The sequence below is a fragment of the Stegostoma tigrinum genome, chromosome 17 (assembly GCF_030684315.1).
Source record: "Stegostoma tigrinum isolate sSteTig4 chromosome 17, sSteTig4.hap1, whole genome shotgun sequence".
In the NCBI taxonomy this organism is placed as follows: Eukaryota; Metazoa; Chordata; class Chondrichthyes; order Orectolobiformes; family Stegostomatidae; genus Stegostoma; species Stegostoma tigrinum.
The window spans coordinates 60,433,838-60,451,672 of NC_081370.1; the positions used below are offsets into that span (position 1 = coordinate 60,433,838).

Below are 17,835 nucleotides of genomic sequence, written 5' to 3' on the forward strand. Positions count from 1 at the left end.
CGTTTTGGATATTGTTGAAGGGAATGACCTCTCAGGGGAGAGCAGCAGCAGCCAAACTTGTTGCAGCTCTGTCAGTTCTGTTGCAGAGGGGAGGGGTTATAATTGTGAGAGGGCAATAGTTATAGGGACTGAACTGTAAGGGGAATGGACAGGGGTTTCTGTTACTGTAAAAGAGACTCCAGGATGGTAATTTTCCTCCTTGGTACTAGGGTCAAGGATGTCTCGGAGCAGGTACAGGACATTCTGGAGGGGAAGGGCGAACTACCAGTGGTCATGGTACACATTGGCACAAAAAAGGGATGAGGTCCTAAAAGCAGAATACAGGGAGATAGGAAGAAAGTTAAGAAATTGGACCTGAAAGGGAGTGATCTCAGGATGATCATCGGTGCCACGTGCTAGTCAGAGTCGAAAATGACAGGATATACTGGATGAATATGTGGTTGCAAAGTGGTACTGGGGGAGGATTTCGGATTCCTGGGGCATTGGGACCCGTTCTGGGGAAGTGGGATAGGTTACACCTGGGCAGGGCTGGTACTGATGTCCTAAGGGGTGTGTTTGTTAGAGCAGTTGGGGAGGCTTCAAACTATTATGTCAGAGGGTGGGAACCTATGTAAGGTGTCTGAAGGAGGGTTCAGGGACAAAAACAACGGCTAGAACAGGGAATAAGAAAAGCGATAAGCAGAGAAACCAATGACTAGATTCGGGTAGGGCGATTGAGAAAAATAAGAACAATACAAACAACGTTAAAAAAGACAAGCTTAAAGGCTTTGTGCCTTATTGCGCAGAGCATTTGCAATAAAGTGGATGAACGAATCATGCAGATAGATTTAAACATGTATGATATAATTGTGTTTACAGAGACATGGCTGCAGGGTGATCAGGGATGGGAACTGAATGTCCCAGGGTATTCAGTATTTCGGAAGGATGGGCAAAAGGGAAAATGTGGTGGAATGGCACTGCTGGTTAAAGAGAAACAACAATGAGAAAGGATATTAGCTCTGACAATGTGGAGTCTGCATAGGTAGAGTTGAGAAATACCCAAGGAGTAAAAAACATTTTTAGGTGTCATAGCATTGAGAAGGGCATTAAATAGAAAATTAGAGATACATGTGTTTAGGGAAATACTGGTGATCATGGGTGATTTTAACCTGCACATAGATTGGGCAAATCAAATTAGCCACAATGCTGTTGAGGTAGAATTCCTGGAGTGTATATGGGATGGTTTTCTTGACAAATATGTGAAGGAACCAACTAGACAGCAGGCCATCTGGGTGCTGCGTAATGAGAAGGGAATCATTGCTAATCTAGCTGTGAGAGACCCTTTGGGGATTAGTGACCATAACATGTTTTTATCAAGGTGGAGGGTGAGATAATTGATTCGGAGATTACAGCGCTGAGTCTTAATGAAGGAAACAATGAGGACATGTAACGTTAGTTGGCCTTGATAGATTGGGGAGAGTCATTTAAAGGGATGACAGTGGGCAGGCAATAGCAAATATTAATGGAATGCACGGGGAAGCTGCAACAACTGTTTATTCCTGTCTGTCCCAAAAGCAAAATGGGTAGGAGGGGCAATCAATGGCTTACAAAGGAAATTAGAGATAGAGATAGTGTCCAATCCAAGGAATAAGTGTACAGATTGGCCGTGAAAAATAATGTCTGAGGATTGGAAGCAGTTTAGAATTCAGCAAAGAAGGACAAAGGGTTTTTTTAAAATTCATTAACAGATCGAGGGCATCGCTGGCCAGGCAGTATTTATTGACCATCCCAAATTGCCCAGATGGCAGTTAAGAGTCAACCATGTTGCTGTGGGTCTGGAGTCACATGTAGACCAGACCAGGTAAGGATGGTGGTTTCCTTCCCTAATGGACATTACTGGACCAGATGGGTTTTCCAATAATTGTCAATGGATTCATGGACATTATTAGATTCTTAATTTCAGGTATTTTTATTGAATTCAAATTTCACCACCTGCCGTGGTGGGATTCGAATCTAAGTTCCCAGAACACTTTTTGGCCCTCTGGATTAACGGCCCAGTAATAATACCATTAGGCCATCACCTCCCTCATAGATTGAGAGGGGGTAAATACAATACCAAAGTAAGCTTGCAGGGAACATAAAGACTAACACGAAGATTTTCTAAAGGTATGTGAAGAGAAAGAGATGGTGAAGACAAATGTAGGTCTCCTACAGACAGAAATGGGGAATGTATAACAGCAGACAAAGAAATGGCTGAGCGACTGAATACATATTTGGTTTTGTCATCATAAAAGAAGACACAAATCAGATACCAGAAATATTAGAGAATGCAAGATTTAGTGAGAAGGAAGAACTGAGGCAGATCAATATCAGTGGAGAAATGACGCTGAGCAAATTGATGGGATTGAAGGTGGATAAATCCCCAGGGTCTGATAATCTATGTCCAAGAGCACTAAAGGAAATGGCTCTGGAAATAGTGCATGCACAGGTGGTCATCTTCCAAGATTGTATCGAGTCTGGTGCAGTCTATGCAGGTTGGAGGGTAGCTGCTATCACTCCAATGTTTCAAAAAGGAGACAGAGAGAAAACAGGGAATTGTTGACCAGTAAGTCTAACATCGGTAGTTGGGAAAATGTTCAAATCCATTATCAAGGTCTTTATGTGGAGCATTTAGAAAGTAGTGGCAGGATCAGACAGAGTCAGTATGGATGAATGAAGGGGAAATCATACTTGACAAATCTGTTGGGATTCTATGAAGCTGTAACTCGTAGAGTTTACAAGGAGGAGCCAGTCAATGTAGTATATTTGGATTTTCAAAAAGCGTTTGACAAAGTCCCACATAAGAGATTATTGTGCAAGATTAAAGCACATGGGACGGGGGGAAAAGTGTATTGAGATGCACAGAAAACTGGTTGGCAGAGAGGAAACTGACAGTAGGAATTAATGGGCAATTAACATATTGGCAGTCAGTAACTAGTGGGGTGCCACAGGGATCAGTGCTGGGACCCCAGCTATTCACAACATATATTAATGATTTGGATGAGGGAACAAAATGTAACATCTCCAAGTTTGCTGATGATACCAAGTTGGGTGGGAGGGTGAACTGTGATGAGGATACAGAGATCCTTCAGAATGACGTGGACAGTTTGGGTGAGTGAGCAAAACAATGGTAGATGCAGTATATTTTGGAAGCAAAAACAAGAAGGCAGGTTCCTGTCCGAATGGTTGTAAATTGGGAGGGGGAGCACCAGTCGCTGAAGGTAAGCAGACAGGTGCAGCAGGTGGTAAAGATGGGAAATGGTACGTTGACTTTCCTTGCGAGAGGTTTTGAGTACAAGAACAGGGATGTGTTGTTGCAGTTATACAGGGCCTTGGTGAGGCTACGCCTGGAATACTGTGTGCAGTTTTGGCCTCCCTTTCTGAGGAAGGATGCTCTTGCTCTCGAGGGAGTGCAGCAAGGGTTTATCAGGCTGAATCTGGGGATGGCGGCTCTGACTCATGGGGAGAGACCGACTTGGTTAGGATTGTTTTCACTGGACATCAGAAGAACGAGGAGGGATCCCACACAGACTTGTAAAATTCTAACAGGGCTGGACAGGGTAGATGGAGGGAGAATGTTCCTGACGGTGGGTGTATTTGGAATGAGGGGTCATGTATGAGGATTCAGGGTAGGCCATTTAGGACGGAGATGAAGGGACATTTCTTCACCCAGAGAGTGGTGAGCCTGTGGAGTTCATTACCACAGGAAATAGTTCATGCCAAAATGATACAGCACTTGGGGCAAATGGGATAGAAGGTTATGGGGAGATTATTGAGTTGGACGATCAGCCATGATCGTGATGAATGGTGGAGAAGGCTCGAGGGGATAGAAAGCCTCCTCCTTCTTTCTTCTATGTTACTATGTTTAACATTGCAGTGTGGGCCTAGGGAGGGGCAGTTGCTTCAGCAGGAGGCAATGTCTGAATTCGAGGGGTGGGAATGGTGGGGAGTTTATTAGGGGCCAATAAGCAGGTTCCAGACCTGTAGGGATGAGGGGTGAGGGCTACTATGCCCTATATTCCTGCTCTGTAGCTCACAATGGGGGAATGTTTTCAAATCCTGGCCTATTATTCTTCTTGAATTATAATTCAGAACTTCTATAACTCCCCTATTAAGGTGCACATAGAAAACAAAGCTGACAGCAAAGTATCTACTCATATCCAAGTGTTGAAACAGTTTTACCTGCAGAGTGTAAAGATATGGCAGCCAGACACAGTCTCCCCAACCCAGGTACCAGCCAAAATGGTCATGGCAAATATCAATTGTCTTCAGATACCAGGCTTCATTCCAGAAGAAATCCAGCACATAAATGGCCTAAAAATAGTCATTCATTCATTTTACAATTGTCACATGAAAAGCTGATAACAAATCATGCATGTTTCATTCAACAACGATCTGCATTTCTGTAGTGCCTTTAGTAAAATAGAGTCATTCGGCACGGAAACACCATTTCATCCAACCAGTCCATGCCGACAATGTTCTCAATCTAAACCAATCTCACCTGCCGGTGTTTGGGACGTATCACGCCAAACCTTTCCTATTCATGTACTTATCTGAATGTCTTTTAAATGTTCTAAAACATCTACCACTTCCTCTGGACACGTATTCCGCACATGAACTTCTCTCTATGTAAAAAAAAATTACCCCTCATGTCTTTAAATCTTCCTCCTCATCTTAAAAATACTGGAACTAGGGGACATAGCCTCAAAATAAGGAGGAGCAGGTTCAGGATTGAGCTGAGGAGGAACTTCTTCACCCAAACGGTTGTGAATCTGTGGAATTCCCTGCCCAGTGAGGCAGTTGAGGCTACTTCATTGAATGTTTTTAAGGCAAAGGCAGATGATTCTTGAACAGTGCAGGAATTAAGATATATGGTGAGAGGATGGTGAAGTGGAGCTGAGAAGATCAGCCATGATATTATTGAATGGCAGACCAGGTTCAATGGGACCAGTGGCCTACTCCTGCTCCTATTTCTTATGTTCTTATGTAAATATGCCCCCTCATCTTGAAATCCCCACCCTAGGGTAAAGACACCTGCCATTCACCTCTTATGATTTTATAAACTTCTATAAGGTCACCCTTCAACCTCCTACACTCCAGTGAAAAAGGTTCCAGCCTCTCCTTACAATTCAAAACCTCCTGTCCAGCAACATCCTGGTAAATCTTTTCTAAATGCTCTCCAGCTCAATAAAATCTCCCCCAAAATCTCTCCTGAACTTGTCATCTCTGGAGTGACAGAGGCCAAAGGGAAATTTGGTAGAAGTCTATAAAATTATGAGATGCGTACATTGGGTTGACGGTCAGATCATTTTCCCAGAGTTGAAATTTCTGAAACCAGAGAGCATGTATTTAAGGTGAGAGGGGCAAAGTTCAAAGGATATGTGATAGGCAAGTTTTTTTTTACACAGTGTGTGTTAGGGGTTTAGAACAAGCTGCCGGGGGTGGTGGTGGTGGAGGCAGATATGATAGGGTTATTTCAGAGATTTTTATATTAGCACAAGAATATGCAAGGAATGGAGGAATATGGACCAAGAGCAGGCACAAGGGATTAGTTTAATTTGGTGCCATGTTTGGCACAATATCTTGGGCCAAAGGGCCCGTTCCAGAGCTCTACAGTTCTATGTTCTGTGTAACTAGTCACGGTACTCCAGAAGAGGCCTCACCAGTGTCCTGAACAACCTTAACATGACGTCCCAACCCCTACACTCAAAGGAAAGACCAAAAGAACTGCAGATGCTGTACATCTAGAACAAAGTCAAAGTTGCTGGAAAATCTCAGCAGGTCTGGCAGCATCTGTGAAGGAGAAAATACAGGTAATGTTTCGGGTCCAGTGACCCTTCATCAAAGAAGGGATCTTCCTCAGAGACCGTCTGAGGAAGGGTCACCAGACCCAAAACGTTAACTCTGTTTTCTCCTTCACAGATGCTGCTAGACCGGCTGTGCTTTTCCAGCAACTTCGTTTTGTTCCTACACTCAAAGGTCTGAGCAATGAAGGGAAGTGGGCTAAATGCCTTTTTAACCCCCCTGTCTACCTTTCATGTAAATTCAAAGTTCCCAAGCTGCTTCACAATCACGGTTATCAAATAATATGTGACACCAAGGTACATAAGGCTATATATTGAAAAATGTAGGTTTAAGGATGATCTTCAAAGAGGAGAGACAGAGATAGGGAGGTTTAGGGAAGGAATTCCAGAGCTTGGGGAATGGCCTGGCCAACAATGGTGAACAAATTAAAATTGAGGATGCACTGGTGGTCAGGTTAGATATGTCCAAGGATCCCAGGATATTACAGAGTAGGGGAGGTGGTGGCAGAATGGTGAGGTCAATGGATTAGTCAAACAGAGGCCCAGGCTAATACCCTGGGGACATGGGGTTTATATCTCACCATGGCTGATGGAATTTGAATTCAATTTACAAATCTAGAATTGAAAGGTATTGTCAGTAATGGTGACTGTGAAACTATCATTGATTACTGTAAAATGCTATCTTTTGGCACACTAATCTCCTTAGGGGAAGCCAGTCTAGTCTGCACGTGACTCCAGAGCCACAACAATGTGGTTGACTCTTAACTGCCCTCTGAAACAGCCTGAGCAAGCCACTCACTACAATGGCAATTAACGGTGAGCAATAAATTCCGGCCTTGCAAGGTACAACACATGCCATGACAGATTAAAATTAGAATCCAATAATGATATGAAATCAAGGCTTTTACAATAAAGTATGAATTTCAGACTGAGAGTCAGTATAAGGTGGCTGAGTGAATAGAGCTTGGCATGTGTAGATTTATAAAGGCTCTGATGGATGAGAGGCAGCCTGCGAGAACTCTGGAATTGTCAAATCTCATGGTAAAGCACAGCTGAGGTTTCCAACAGATGAACTCGGAAGAGTGATGCATTTTTCATTCCTCTGTGGAATGTGGACCTCAATAGATGTGCCAGCATGTATTGTCCATTCCAAATTACCCTTGAGAAGGTGGTTGTGAGCTGCCTTCTTGAACTGCTGCAAATATTTGCTGTAGGTGGACCCACAACACTGTTAGGGACGTCCAATGACACTGAAGGAATGGTAATATATTTCCACATCAGGATGGGGAAACTTGCAAATGATGGTGTTCCCATGCATCTGCTGCCTTTGTCCTTCTAGATGTTACTAGTCATCGACGTAGAAGGTGTAGACTAAAGGGCTAAAGGGTGAATTTCTGTGTCTTGTAGATAGTACTCACTGCTGGTGCTGAGCTTCAGTAGTGTCAAAACTGAATGTCTGTGGATGTGCTAACAATTAAACGGGCTGTTTTATCCCTATGGTGTCAAGTGTCTTGAGTGTTGTTGGGGCTGCAGGTGGGGAGTATTCCATCATGCTCCTGACTTGTGCCTTGTAGATGGTGGACAGGCTTTGAGGAGTCAGGTGGTGAGTTAATCCCTGCAGGATTCCCAGCTCTGACCTGCTCTTGTAACCACTGACTAGCCCAGTTCAGTTTCTGGTCAATGGTTCAGGAGCTGGCTGTTGTTGATCTTGGTGATGGAGAGTAAGTGTTGACTGAAATCTAAACTCAAAGCCAAATACGGAAAAAAGATTGTAAGCAGGCCGAGGGCGTAGCGGGGACTGCAGACAATGGCTTTGGCCTTGCTAGTATTTAGTCGGAATAAAATTAATCTGATCTGATAGTAGGTGTTGCACAAGGTGCAGAAGTAATTTGAAAAAGTGTACAGTTTCTGAGAGATGATGGTAGGTGCGGCTGGGTGACATTAACATACCTATTAGTTTTAGTTTTGGAATAAAGTTGCTAAGCAGCTGCATGTAGATTCAGAAAAGATTTCCCTTGCTTCTACCTCATATCCTTTTCAAATGTTCATCTACCTTCCCTTTAAAAGCTGTTAAGAATTGTAGTTGTGGAATTCCTCTTATAAGAAGAATCATAATCTGCCTCTCTGCCTTTTGTGTCAACTCAGACCATTGAAACTAATTACTTCTTCACATTACTATCTGCCAGTACGGTCATCCATTGCAGGGTTCCCACTCACATTCCTGTGTTATTTCATGATTTTCCGAGGAAACAGAAAAATATAATTACCTGCAGCACATTCACCAAGATCATGGAATTTGTCACTTGACCGTACAGCTCTTGCTGCTTGGCAGCAAAGGAAAGGTTAATGAGAGTCCATGCCACAATACCAGGACGACCATTAAAGAATAGCTTGAAGTCAAACCATGCTCCTATCCGTGGATTAAACTCAATTCCCATCATGTAATCGTAGAAGAAATTTCCAGTGAACTTGCTAAAATAAAAGGGAATAAATGTGTGAAAGCTGTACTTCCCACTTCAATAGACACAGTGGTGTAATAACGACAACACTTTTGCATTGCTACTCATTTCCTTCTTTATTAGCATTTCACTGGTGAATTTGTTATAGAGAGGTGCGTTTACTAAGCTTCAGCTTAATGCCAATGCTAATGATTCACTGTTTACAACAACAGCATGCATTTCAATAGTGCCTTCAGCGTAGAGAAACAGTCCAAAGTGCTTCTCAGAGGGGCAAGGATAAATGTGGACATGGAAATGTTCTTGAGGGGCGCAGAATTAAAATTTGTTCAAAGATGTAGGCTTTAGGAGAATGCTTAGAGGACACCCTTGAAAGAGCTAAGGAAGCACAGGGTTTAGGAAGTTAATTGGAGCATGGATAACATGGCTCAAGATTAGACTACGAAACGTACAGCAAATGGATGGAGGGACTCACACAGTAGACCAGATTCAGAGTGGCAGAGAAGACACAGGGGTGTACCGTGTGGGGGTTCAGGTGGGCTGGAGGAACAGGGTGAAGGGTTTTTTTCACTCGTTTTTGGGATGTAGGTATCACTGGCTGTGCAAGCATTTACTGCTCATCCCCAATTGCAACTTGAAATTACTGGCTTGCTCAGGCCATTTCAGAGGGCAGTTAAGAGTCAACCACATTGCAGTGGGTCTGGAGTCACATGGAGGCCAGAACAGGTAAGGGTGGCAGTTTTCTTCCCTAAATGATGGGTTTTTACAACTGTTAACACCAATTACATGTTTGTTTTAAATTTCAAATTTTAATTGATTCAAATTTCATCATCTGCTATGGTGGGTTTCAAACCCGTGTCCCAAAATTAGCTGCCCTTTGACAATATCACTGCATCACCTCCTCTACCTTGCTTGTAATCCTGGTGAATGTCGCTAATACAAGAAAGAGAGGGGCTAGGGACTGATCTCAATACATGGTGGAGGAATTTATACTTAAAGCTGCGAGGTGCTGGAAGCTGATGAGAGAAAAGGGAATGGTGAACAGGAGTTTGCCAGAATCAGATTCTGGCTTAAGAGTTATCGAGGAGCTGATGTTCTCCGAAGGGCTAACAATGGTAAGCCAGCCAGGAGGTGATCAGAATTGTCAGATCTGGGATTGTAAAGGCACAGACAAAAGTTTCAACAGCAGATGGCCCAAAGCAGGGTAAATAGCAGTCAATGAGCTGAAAGTATCCAGAGTCCAGCTCAGCTCAGGATTGAACAGAGTACTGTGGTTTGTGAAAATCTGATTCACTGTGGGGATGTTGATAGTGGGGCTACAGTTGCCAACACCCCAGGATTCCCATGGAATCTCCTACAATTACAGAAGAATGTCTAGGATACTGCTATGGGCAAACGCAGGAGGGGAAAAAAAGGGTGCATTAGGGAAAAAAAAGCAAATTTTTAATTTGGGGAAACGTTAAATGAAGGATTCCTAAGTGGGCACAGCATCTGGAAGTCATGTAGTAAAATTTCTGTGTATACAATCTACCACGCCTGGTAACTGCAGGTTACAGAAGCAGCTTAATGCTGAGCTTAAATATTGCTTAACTGGAGATAAAAAAGCAAAACAAACAATTTTGAAGACTGCAGTGAGGAATGTAGTTAAAAGGCAAGCGTAAGGAGTTAACTTATAGACCTGCCTTGATAAGTTGGAACAGCTTTGGGGTGTGCAGTGGGGCTGAGTGATTGACTTCTGTTTCTCAGAATATGCTGGATGTTTGAAATGCAAAGTGAGAATTCTAGGAACTTTCAGCAGAACAGAAGAAGATGGCTTTACAGTTTCAGTGTTTCCATCCACAATGTTACCTAACTGTCTGACACTGTCCAACATTTTCTATTTTGAATTAAACTGCAAGCAGCTCTGGAGAAAACCCTTTCAGATTTACGTGTGGGACAAACAGTCCAACATTGTCAAGGTAACAGGGGTTGCAAGAGATTCGTGAGATTTAGTGGAGGTCTCTCATCACCATTCTTGTGAAAGTTGGTCCCATGGGTACAGATCAAGTCACCAAGGCACACCATGAGGATGTGGAAGAGGTGATTGGCCACACATAGAGCCTCTTCTGTGTCCAGTTCTGGTCGCTCAGTTACCGGAAGGATATTAAGCTGGACAGGATTCAGAAGAGATTTACCAGGATGTTGCCAGGTATGGAAGGTTTGAATTATAAAAGAAAGGCTAGACAGGCTGGGACATTTTCATTGGAGCATAGGAGGTCGAGAGGTGGCCTGATAGAAGTTTATAAAATAATGAGGGGTACAGATAGGGTTAATGCTAGTTGTTTTGTCCCCTAGGGCGGGGGGTTTCAAGACCGGGGACACATTTTTAAGATGAGAGGAGAGATTTAAAAAAGACAAGAGGGGCAAACTGTTTACAGAGGGTGGAACAAACTTTCCGAGAAAGTGGTGAATGTGGATACAATTACAATGTTTAAAAGACTTTGGGATAAATGCTTGAACAGGAAAGGTTTGGAGGGATATGGGACTAGTTTAGTTTGGGATTATGTTCAGCACAGACAAGTTGGACCCTGTTTCTATGCTGTACGACTCTAAATGATGCAAGATCTACATGTGCTACAATGTGGCTCTGAATGTTTGTTTGTTGACCGACACCCGTTTATTGCGCTGTATGTTACATTGTAGGCCATGCAGCGACGTGGCAATATTGGGTTCATGGGTAGATTTTAGTAGAAGAGATAGCCTTTGTACATTTGGGTAGGTTAAGAGCAAAATAAAACTCTGATGCCCCTGTGTGGCTGGGCGGCCATAAGATCATAAAATATCGCAGACGTAGTCCATTCTTTCCATTGAGTCTACTCCGAAAGAATGGGTTTGGATTAGAATAAGTAAACTTGTCGAAAGCTGGAGACAGGATGGAGCATCTGGAAAAGGAGTGATGCAGCAGAGTCACAGGCAATCATGTGGCTCTCTATAGGGTTGTGCCAATACTGTGGGAGGTTTGAAAACCTCATCCAAGTTCTGAGTTGGAAGCAATGTTAGCATCAATAAAATAATTTTGAGGAGGAACTTGGAGATGAGGAAGTGGTTCAGAAATTCTGAGGACAAAGAATAGGGTGGTAACAGCACTCTGTGGAGAGGGGAGACAAGTGCTGGAACACATGCACGGCAATCCAGTATTGTTTCATAAACCCCTCCCATAAACCAAAAAGAACACAGAGACAACCCAAGAACAAGGCTGTCATTGAACAATTCCACAATGCATTGTTATAGATTAAATTCTTACCAGTCATTTGCATTACTGGGAAAGAAGTATGCCTTCATCATAGCAAATGTTGCCACAGTATAACCCAGGATGTTGGCACACCACAACAGAGGAATCCAATGATCAAATAGGATTGTGGGAGAAAACCAGTGAAAATAGTTGGCATTAGCAAACCAGAGCATGTGGGTAATAATCCATGCTTGTAGTCCATTGACCTCATATTTATTGATTAGACCTGTTGAGTGAATATTCTTTTTTAAGGTTCTTGGTCTTTTGAAAACACCTCTGAAAATATTACAATAATCTTCATCTCAATCTTTCTCAAACAGAGTCAAACAAATAACATCTTGCATTTAGGTGAGATGTTTCATGTTGCAACAAGGCTCACAGAGCAGTAACAAGCAAGATCTGACATTAAACCACAAATAAAGATATTAGGAATTTATACTATTATAAAGGGATATGAGCAAAGATTTGGAAAAAGTTAGGATGAAGGGTCTAGGCCCGAAACGTCAGCTTTTGTGCTCCTGAGATGCTGCTTGGCCTGCTGTGTTCATCCAGCTCCACACTTTGTTATCTTGGATTCTCTAGCATCTGCAGTTCCCATTATCACTATTGCAGATTATAAGGAGTCCCTTACAGGAGGAAGCAGTAAGAGAGAAAGCTGGAGAGGCCCAAGTGACTTTGGAAGGGATCCAGGGTTTGGAAAGCTGAAGAATGGGTCACTTTGACATTAACCAACAAGGAGTGTCATTAAGCCGTGAACTACCTCAGTGTGATTTGGTCACAGACCCCGTGCCCAAGTTTTATCAGGACAGCTAGAAATTCAGATCAGATGTCAGGATAATTCTCCTTAAGAAATGGATTTAAATCCCACAAAGACAATTAATGGAGTTTGGTTTCAGTTAAAGAACCTATATTGTAAAGGTTCATGTATGTAATGATGTCCCTGAAGGTATGGGGTTGGGAAGATGGCTCAGTGGTTAGCACTGCTGCTTCACAGCACCAGGGGCCTAGGTTCATAGAACATAACAGCACAGTACAGGCCCTTCGGCCCTCGATGTTGTGCCGACCTGTCGTACCGATCTCAAGCCCATCTAACCTACACTATTCCATGTACGTCCATATACTTGTCCAATGATGACTTAAATGTATTTTAAAGTTGGCGAATCTACTACCATTGCAGGCAAAGCAATCCATACCTTTGCTACTCTCTGAGAAAAGAAACTACCTCTGACATCTGTCCTATATCTTTCACCCCTCAATTTAAAGCTATGCCCCCTTGTGCTCGCCGTCACCATCCTAGGAAAAAGGCTCTCCCTATCCACCCTATCTAACCCTCTGATTATTTTATATGTTTCAATTAAGTCACCTCTCAACATCCTTCTCTCTCATGAAAACAGCCTCAAGTCCCTCAGCCTTTCCTCGTAAGACCTTCCCTCCATACCAGGCAACATCCTAGTAAATCTCCTCTGCACCCTTTCCAAAGCTTCCACCTCCTTCTTATAATGCGGTGACCAGAACTGTACGCAATACTCCAAGTGCGGCCGCACCAGAGTTTTGTACAGCTGCAGCATAACCTCTTAGTTCCGGAACTCGATCCCTCTATTAATAAAAGCTAAGACACTGTTGCCTTCTTAACAACCCTGTCAACCTGGGTGGCAACTTTCAAGGATCTGTGTACATGGACACAGGTCTCTCTCTCTCATCTACACTACCAAGAATCTTACCATTAACCCAGTACTTTGCATTCCGATTACTCCTACCAAAGTGCATCACCTCACACTTGTCTGCATTAAACTCCATTTGCCACCTCTCAGCCCAGCTCTGCAGCTTATCTATGTCTCTCTGTAACCTACAATATCCTTCGTCACTATCCACAACTCCACCGACCTTCGTGTCATCCGCAAATTTACTAACCCATCCTTCTACGCCCTCATCCAGGTCATTTATAAAAATGACAAACAGCAGTGGACCCAACACCGACCCTTGCGGTACACCACTAGTAACTGCTCTCCAGGATGAACATTTCCCATCATCCACCACCCTCTGTCTTCTTTCAGCTAGCCAATTTCTGATCCAAACTGCTATAACTCCCACAATCCCATTCCTCCGCATTTTGTACAATAGCCTACTGTGGGGAACCTTATCGAACGCCTTGCTGAAATCCATATACACCACGTCAACCGGTTTACTCTCATCTACCTGTTTGGTCACCTTCTCAAAGAGCTCAATAAGGTTTGTGAGGCATGGCCTACCCTTCACAAAACCATGCTGACTATCCTGAGTCAAATTATTCTTTTCTAGATGATTATAAATCCTATCCCTTATAACCTTTTCCAACACTTTACCAACAACCGAAGTAAGGCTCACTGGTCTATAATTACCAGGGTTGTCTCCACTCCCCTTTTGAACAGAGGAACCACATTTGCTATCCTCCAGTCTTCTGGCACTATTCCTGTAGACAATTCCTGTCGATCCCAGCTTCGGGTGACTGTCTGTGTGGAGTTCGCACATTCTCCCTGTGTCTGCATGGATTTTGTCCAGTTTCCTCCCACAGTCCAAAGACATGCAGGTTAGATGGATTGGCCATTCTAAACTGCCTATAGTGTCCAGGGATGTGCAAGTTAGGTGGATTAGCCATTGTAAGTAGGGGGGATAGGTTGGGTCTGGGTGTGATGCTCTTTTGAGGGTTAGTGCAGATTCAAAGTACTGAATGACCTCTATTTGCACTGCAGGGATTCTATGGTAAGAGCAAAAGAGAGGAAGCCATTGTCTCTGGTGGGCACCAGGCCACAATTTCAAAGCAAAGTTCCTAATATAGGGGTATTCCTGACTTCTGTTGCAGAGTTCTGCGCTGCTCGTTCAAGAAGAATTCAAACAGAATTTCCTGTGGATATTATCTGAAATATCACAAGGTGCTGTATCAGAAATAGGCCATTCAGCCCATGGAGTCTGCTCCACAATCCACACCAGATTATGATTATTCTGATAATCCTCCATCCACTTTCCTGCCTTTTCCCGTAGCTATTATTATCCTTCCTGATTAAAAGTGTCTGTCCATCTCAGCCTCGTATATACTTCAGCATCCAGCCTGTAAATCTTCTGTTGTAAAGAATTCCACAGACTTTCTGTCCTCTAAGCGAAGAAATTTCTCATCTCTGTCTTAAATGGGTGACCCCTTCTTCAGAGACAATACCCTCTGAACTTAGACTGTTCTGCAAGGGGAAACACCCTTTCCATATCTACCCTGTCAAGCCCCTAAGGATCTCGTGTTTTTCAATCAGGTCACCTCTCGTCCTTCTAAACTCTAATGAATACAGGCCCAACCTACTCAACGTCTCGACATAAAACAGTCCCTTCACAGCTGGGATCACCGAGTGAACCTTCTCTGTACCACCTCCAATGCCAGTGTGGCTTTCTTTAGATAAAGCATCTAAACTGTTCAAAGTATTTCAGCTCTGCTCTAGCTAGTGCCTTGTCTAGTTTTTGCAAAACTTCCCTATTATATGATCAGATTCCCTACAGTGTGGAAACAGGCCCTTCAGCCCAACAAGTCCACACCCCCCCTTGAAGCATCCCACCCAGAACCATCCCCCTATAACCCATACACCCCTGAACACTACGGGCAATTTAGCATGGCCAATCCACCTAGCCTGCATATCTTTGGACTGTGGGAGGAAACCGGAGCACCTGGAGGAAACCCAAGCAGACACTGGGAGAATGTGCAAACTCCACACAGTCAGTTACCCGAGGCTGGAATTGAACCCGGGTCCCTGGCGCTGAGGCTGCAGTGCTAACCACTGAGCCACCTTGAAAGAAAGGCCATCATTCCATTTGCCTTCCTGATTACCTGCTGAACGTGGCTGTTAGCTTCTTGTGATTCATGCCCAGGGATCCCAAATCCCCCTGTGCTGTAGCTTTCTGCAGTCTTGCTGCAATTAAATCATTTTCAGCTCCTTTATTCCTCCCACCAATGCGCATAGCCTCACATTTTCCCACATTACATTCCATTTGCTAAGCTTTTGCATATCTTCTTAACATGTCCTTAGCCCTCTGCAAACTCTTCTTTGTCATCCTCATCATTTGCTTTCCCACTTATTTTGTGTCATCTGCAAACTTGACTATAGCACATTAATTTTCTTCAGCCAAGTCATGAATACATAATGTAGAAGCTATAGTCCCTGCACTCGCCAGCTTCAGGGTCTGTCCTGAAAATATGCTTCTCATCTATCGGTTAGCCAAGCCTCTAACCATGCTAACATACTACCTTCAACACCATTTTCTCATCTTATAAAGTGGCCTAACATGTGGCAGTTTATCAAATGTTTCCCAAAGTAAAGGCGTCAGTCAGCTGTGGATTTCATGGCCTTCAGATGTTGCATCCAACTAAATACTTTTGAGATTCTGTCACTGTCGTTGGATATGTGGCATCCAGTTGGTACACAGCAAACTAGCAATGACCAATCAATGCTGACCCAGCCAGTGACACCCATGTCCCAGCAAATAATTTTAAAAACCTCCGGGGAGCAGCAATGTGAAAATAACCAGATATTCTCTTCTCCTTACATTAGGTAATGGTTGGACATTAACCAGGACACTGGGGATCTCCTGTTCTTTGAAATACTGCCATAGGATCTTTCAGTCCAGAAAGCAGAGAGGGATTTGTTTTGACGACTCTGAAATTCAGCATCTTGTGCAGCGCAGTTCCCTGTGAAACTGATCACGAGTGTCAGCCTGTGTTTCAGGGCTCTGCTCTCTGAATCCACAACCATTCGACTCCAGAGGCCACAAAGAGTCATGGTTAACAGTATACAAGGGAAGGGTTTTATACCAACAATAATCAGCTGATAAGTGTCAATGTGTGATCTCAAAGATCCGTTTCGGCCCCATCCCAATATATGTCGTGGTGTTGTCTTCTGAGCTTCATCACTGAAAGGATGACGAAAGGAATGGCTCTAGGCAATCCCCATTCAAATCAATCCAATTGATTCTTGGATTCCTGCTGACTTCCCTACAATATGGAAGCGGGCCATTTGGCACATCAAGTCTGCACTCACTTAGACTCAACCTATCCTTTTGTAATGACTAATCCATCTAACCTGCACATCTTGGACAGTGGGAGAAAACCCATGCAGACCAGGGGAGAACATGCAAAGTCCACACAGAAACTCATCCAAGGTTGAAATCGAACCCAGGTCCCTGGCACAGTGAGGCTGGAGTGCAAAACACAGGGCCCCATACCACCCAGTTGGGAAGAAAACGTAAATATAAACCTGCAGCTAGTTATGGGAATGCCAAAGTGTGGAACCACTTCTTGAAGGGTCGCACAGGTGTTGGAAGCTGCATCTTTAAATAGTCTGATTATTTTTAAGACAGCAACTTAGCACTTGACCATTAAGGGCAATGATCTTAATCGACATAACCAGAATCACCCTGAGCTTTAACCCAGAAACCTTCACTCCATCCCACCCATGCCTACTCCTGCAGGCCTTATTATTCCACCAAGAGGAAGATCAGACATGTTTTATTCCTCCCAGTTGTCCCAACAACTTGTCCAGAAATCCAGATATGTTAATGCACTCTTTGTTATCTGGCATGCAATCAAAATAGGGTCAGAATATATTGCATTCAATTCCAGTCTCCCTGCTGTGGGAAAGATGTTGTTAAACTTGAAAGGGTTCAGAAAAGATCTACAAAGATGTTGCTGGAACTGGACGGTTTGAGCTATAGGGAGAGGCTGAACAGGCTGGGGCTAATTTCCCTAGAACATTGGAGTCTGAGGGATGTCCTTAGAATAGAACATGGAACACAGAATATAGAACAGTACAGCACAGTACAGGCCCTTCGGCCCATGATAAGGTTTATAAAACCATGAGGGGCATGGATAGGATAAACAGGCAAGGTCTTGTTCCTAGGGTAGGAGAGTCCAAAACTAGAGGGCACAGGTTTAAGCTGAGAGGGGAAAGATCTAAAAGGGACCTGAGGAGCAACTTCTTCATGCAGAGGGTGGTGCTTGTAAGAAACAAGCTGCCAGAGGAAGTAACAGCGGTCGCTACAATTACAAACTTTGTACACTGGCTGGGGTACGTGAATAAGGAGGGTTTAAGAGGGATATGGGCCAAATGCTGGCAAATGGAATACATCAGTTTAGGATGTCTGGTTGGTGCGGACGAGTTGTGCCAAAGGGTCTGTTTAAATGCTGTACAACTCTTTGACCTTATTCTATACATTAGTGCACTTTGAGAATCTGGCACATAAAAATGCAAGAATCTGTTTTAGATACAAGTAAATT

The 17,835-nt window shown here is 43.5% G+C and overlaps 1 protein-coding gene across 7 annotated transcripts in view; it reads right to left on the minus strand.

Moving 5' to 3' along the window:
• dhcr7 (7-dehydrocholesterol reductase) overlaps positions 1-17,835 on the minus strand; it is a 49,745-nt gene that overhangs the window by 9,500 nt on the left and 22,410 nt on the right. For 6 of the 7 annotated variants that reach the window (XM_048545557.2, XM_048545555.2, XM_048545560.2 and 3 more), the window contains exons 5-7: positions 11,562-11,775; positions 8,090-8,294; positions 4,201-4,332 (exon numbers count right to left, since the gene is read on the minus strand). In XM_048545557.2, coding sequence (XP_048401514.1) covers positions 4,201-4,332; positions 8,090-8,294; positions 11,562-11,775 — 551 coding nt within the window. The remainder of the gene's footprint in view (positions 1-4,200; positions 4,333-8,089; positions 8,295-11,561; positions 11,776-17,835) is intronic. The other variant, XM_059652196.1, reaches the window with a different exon arrangement.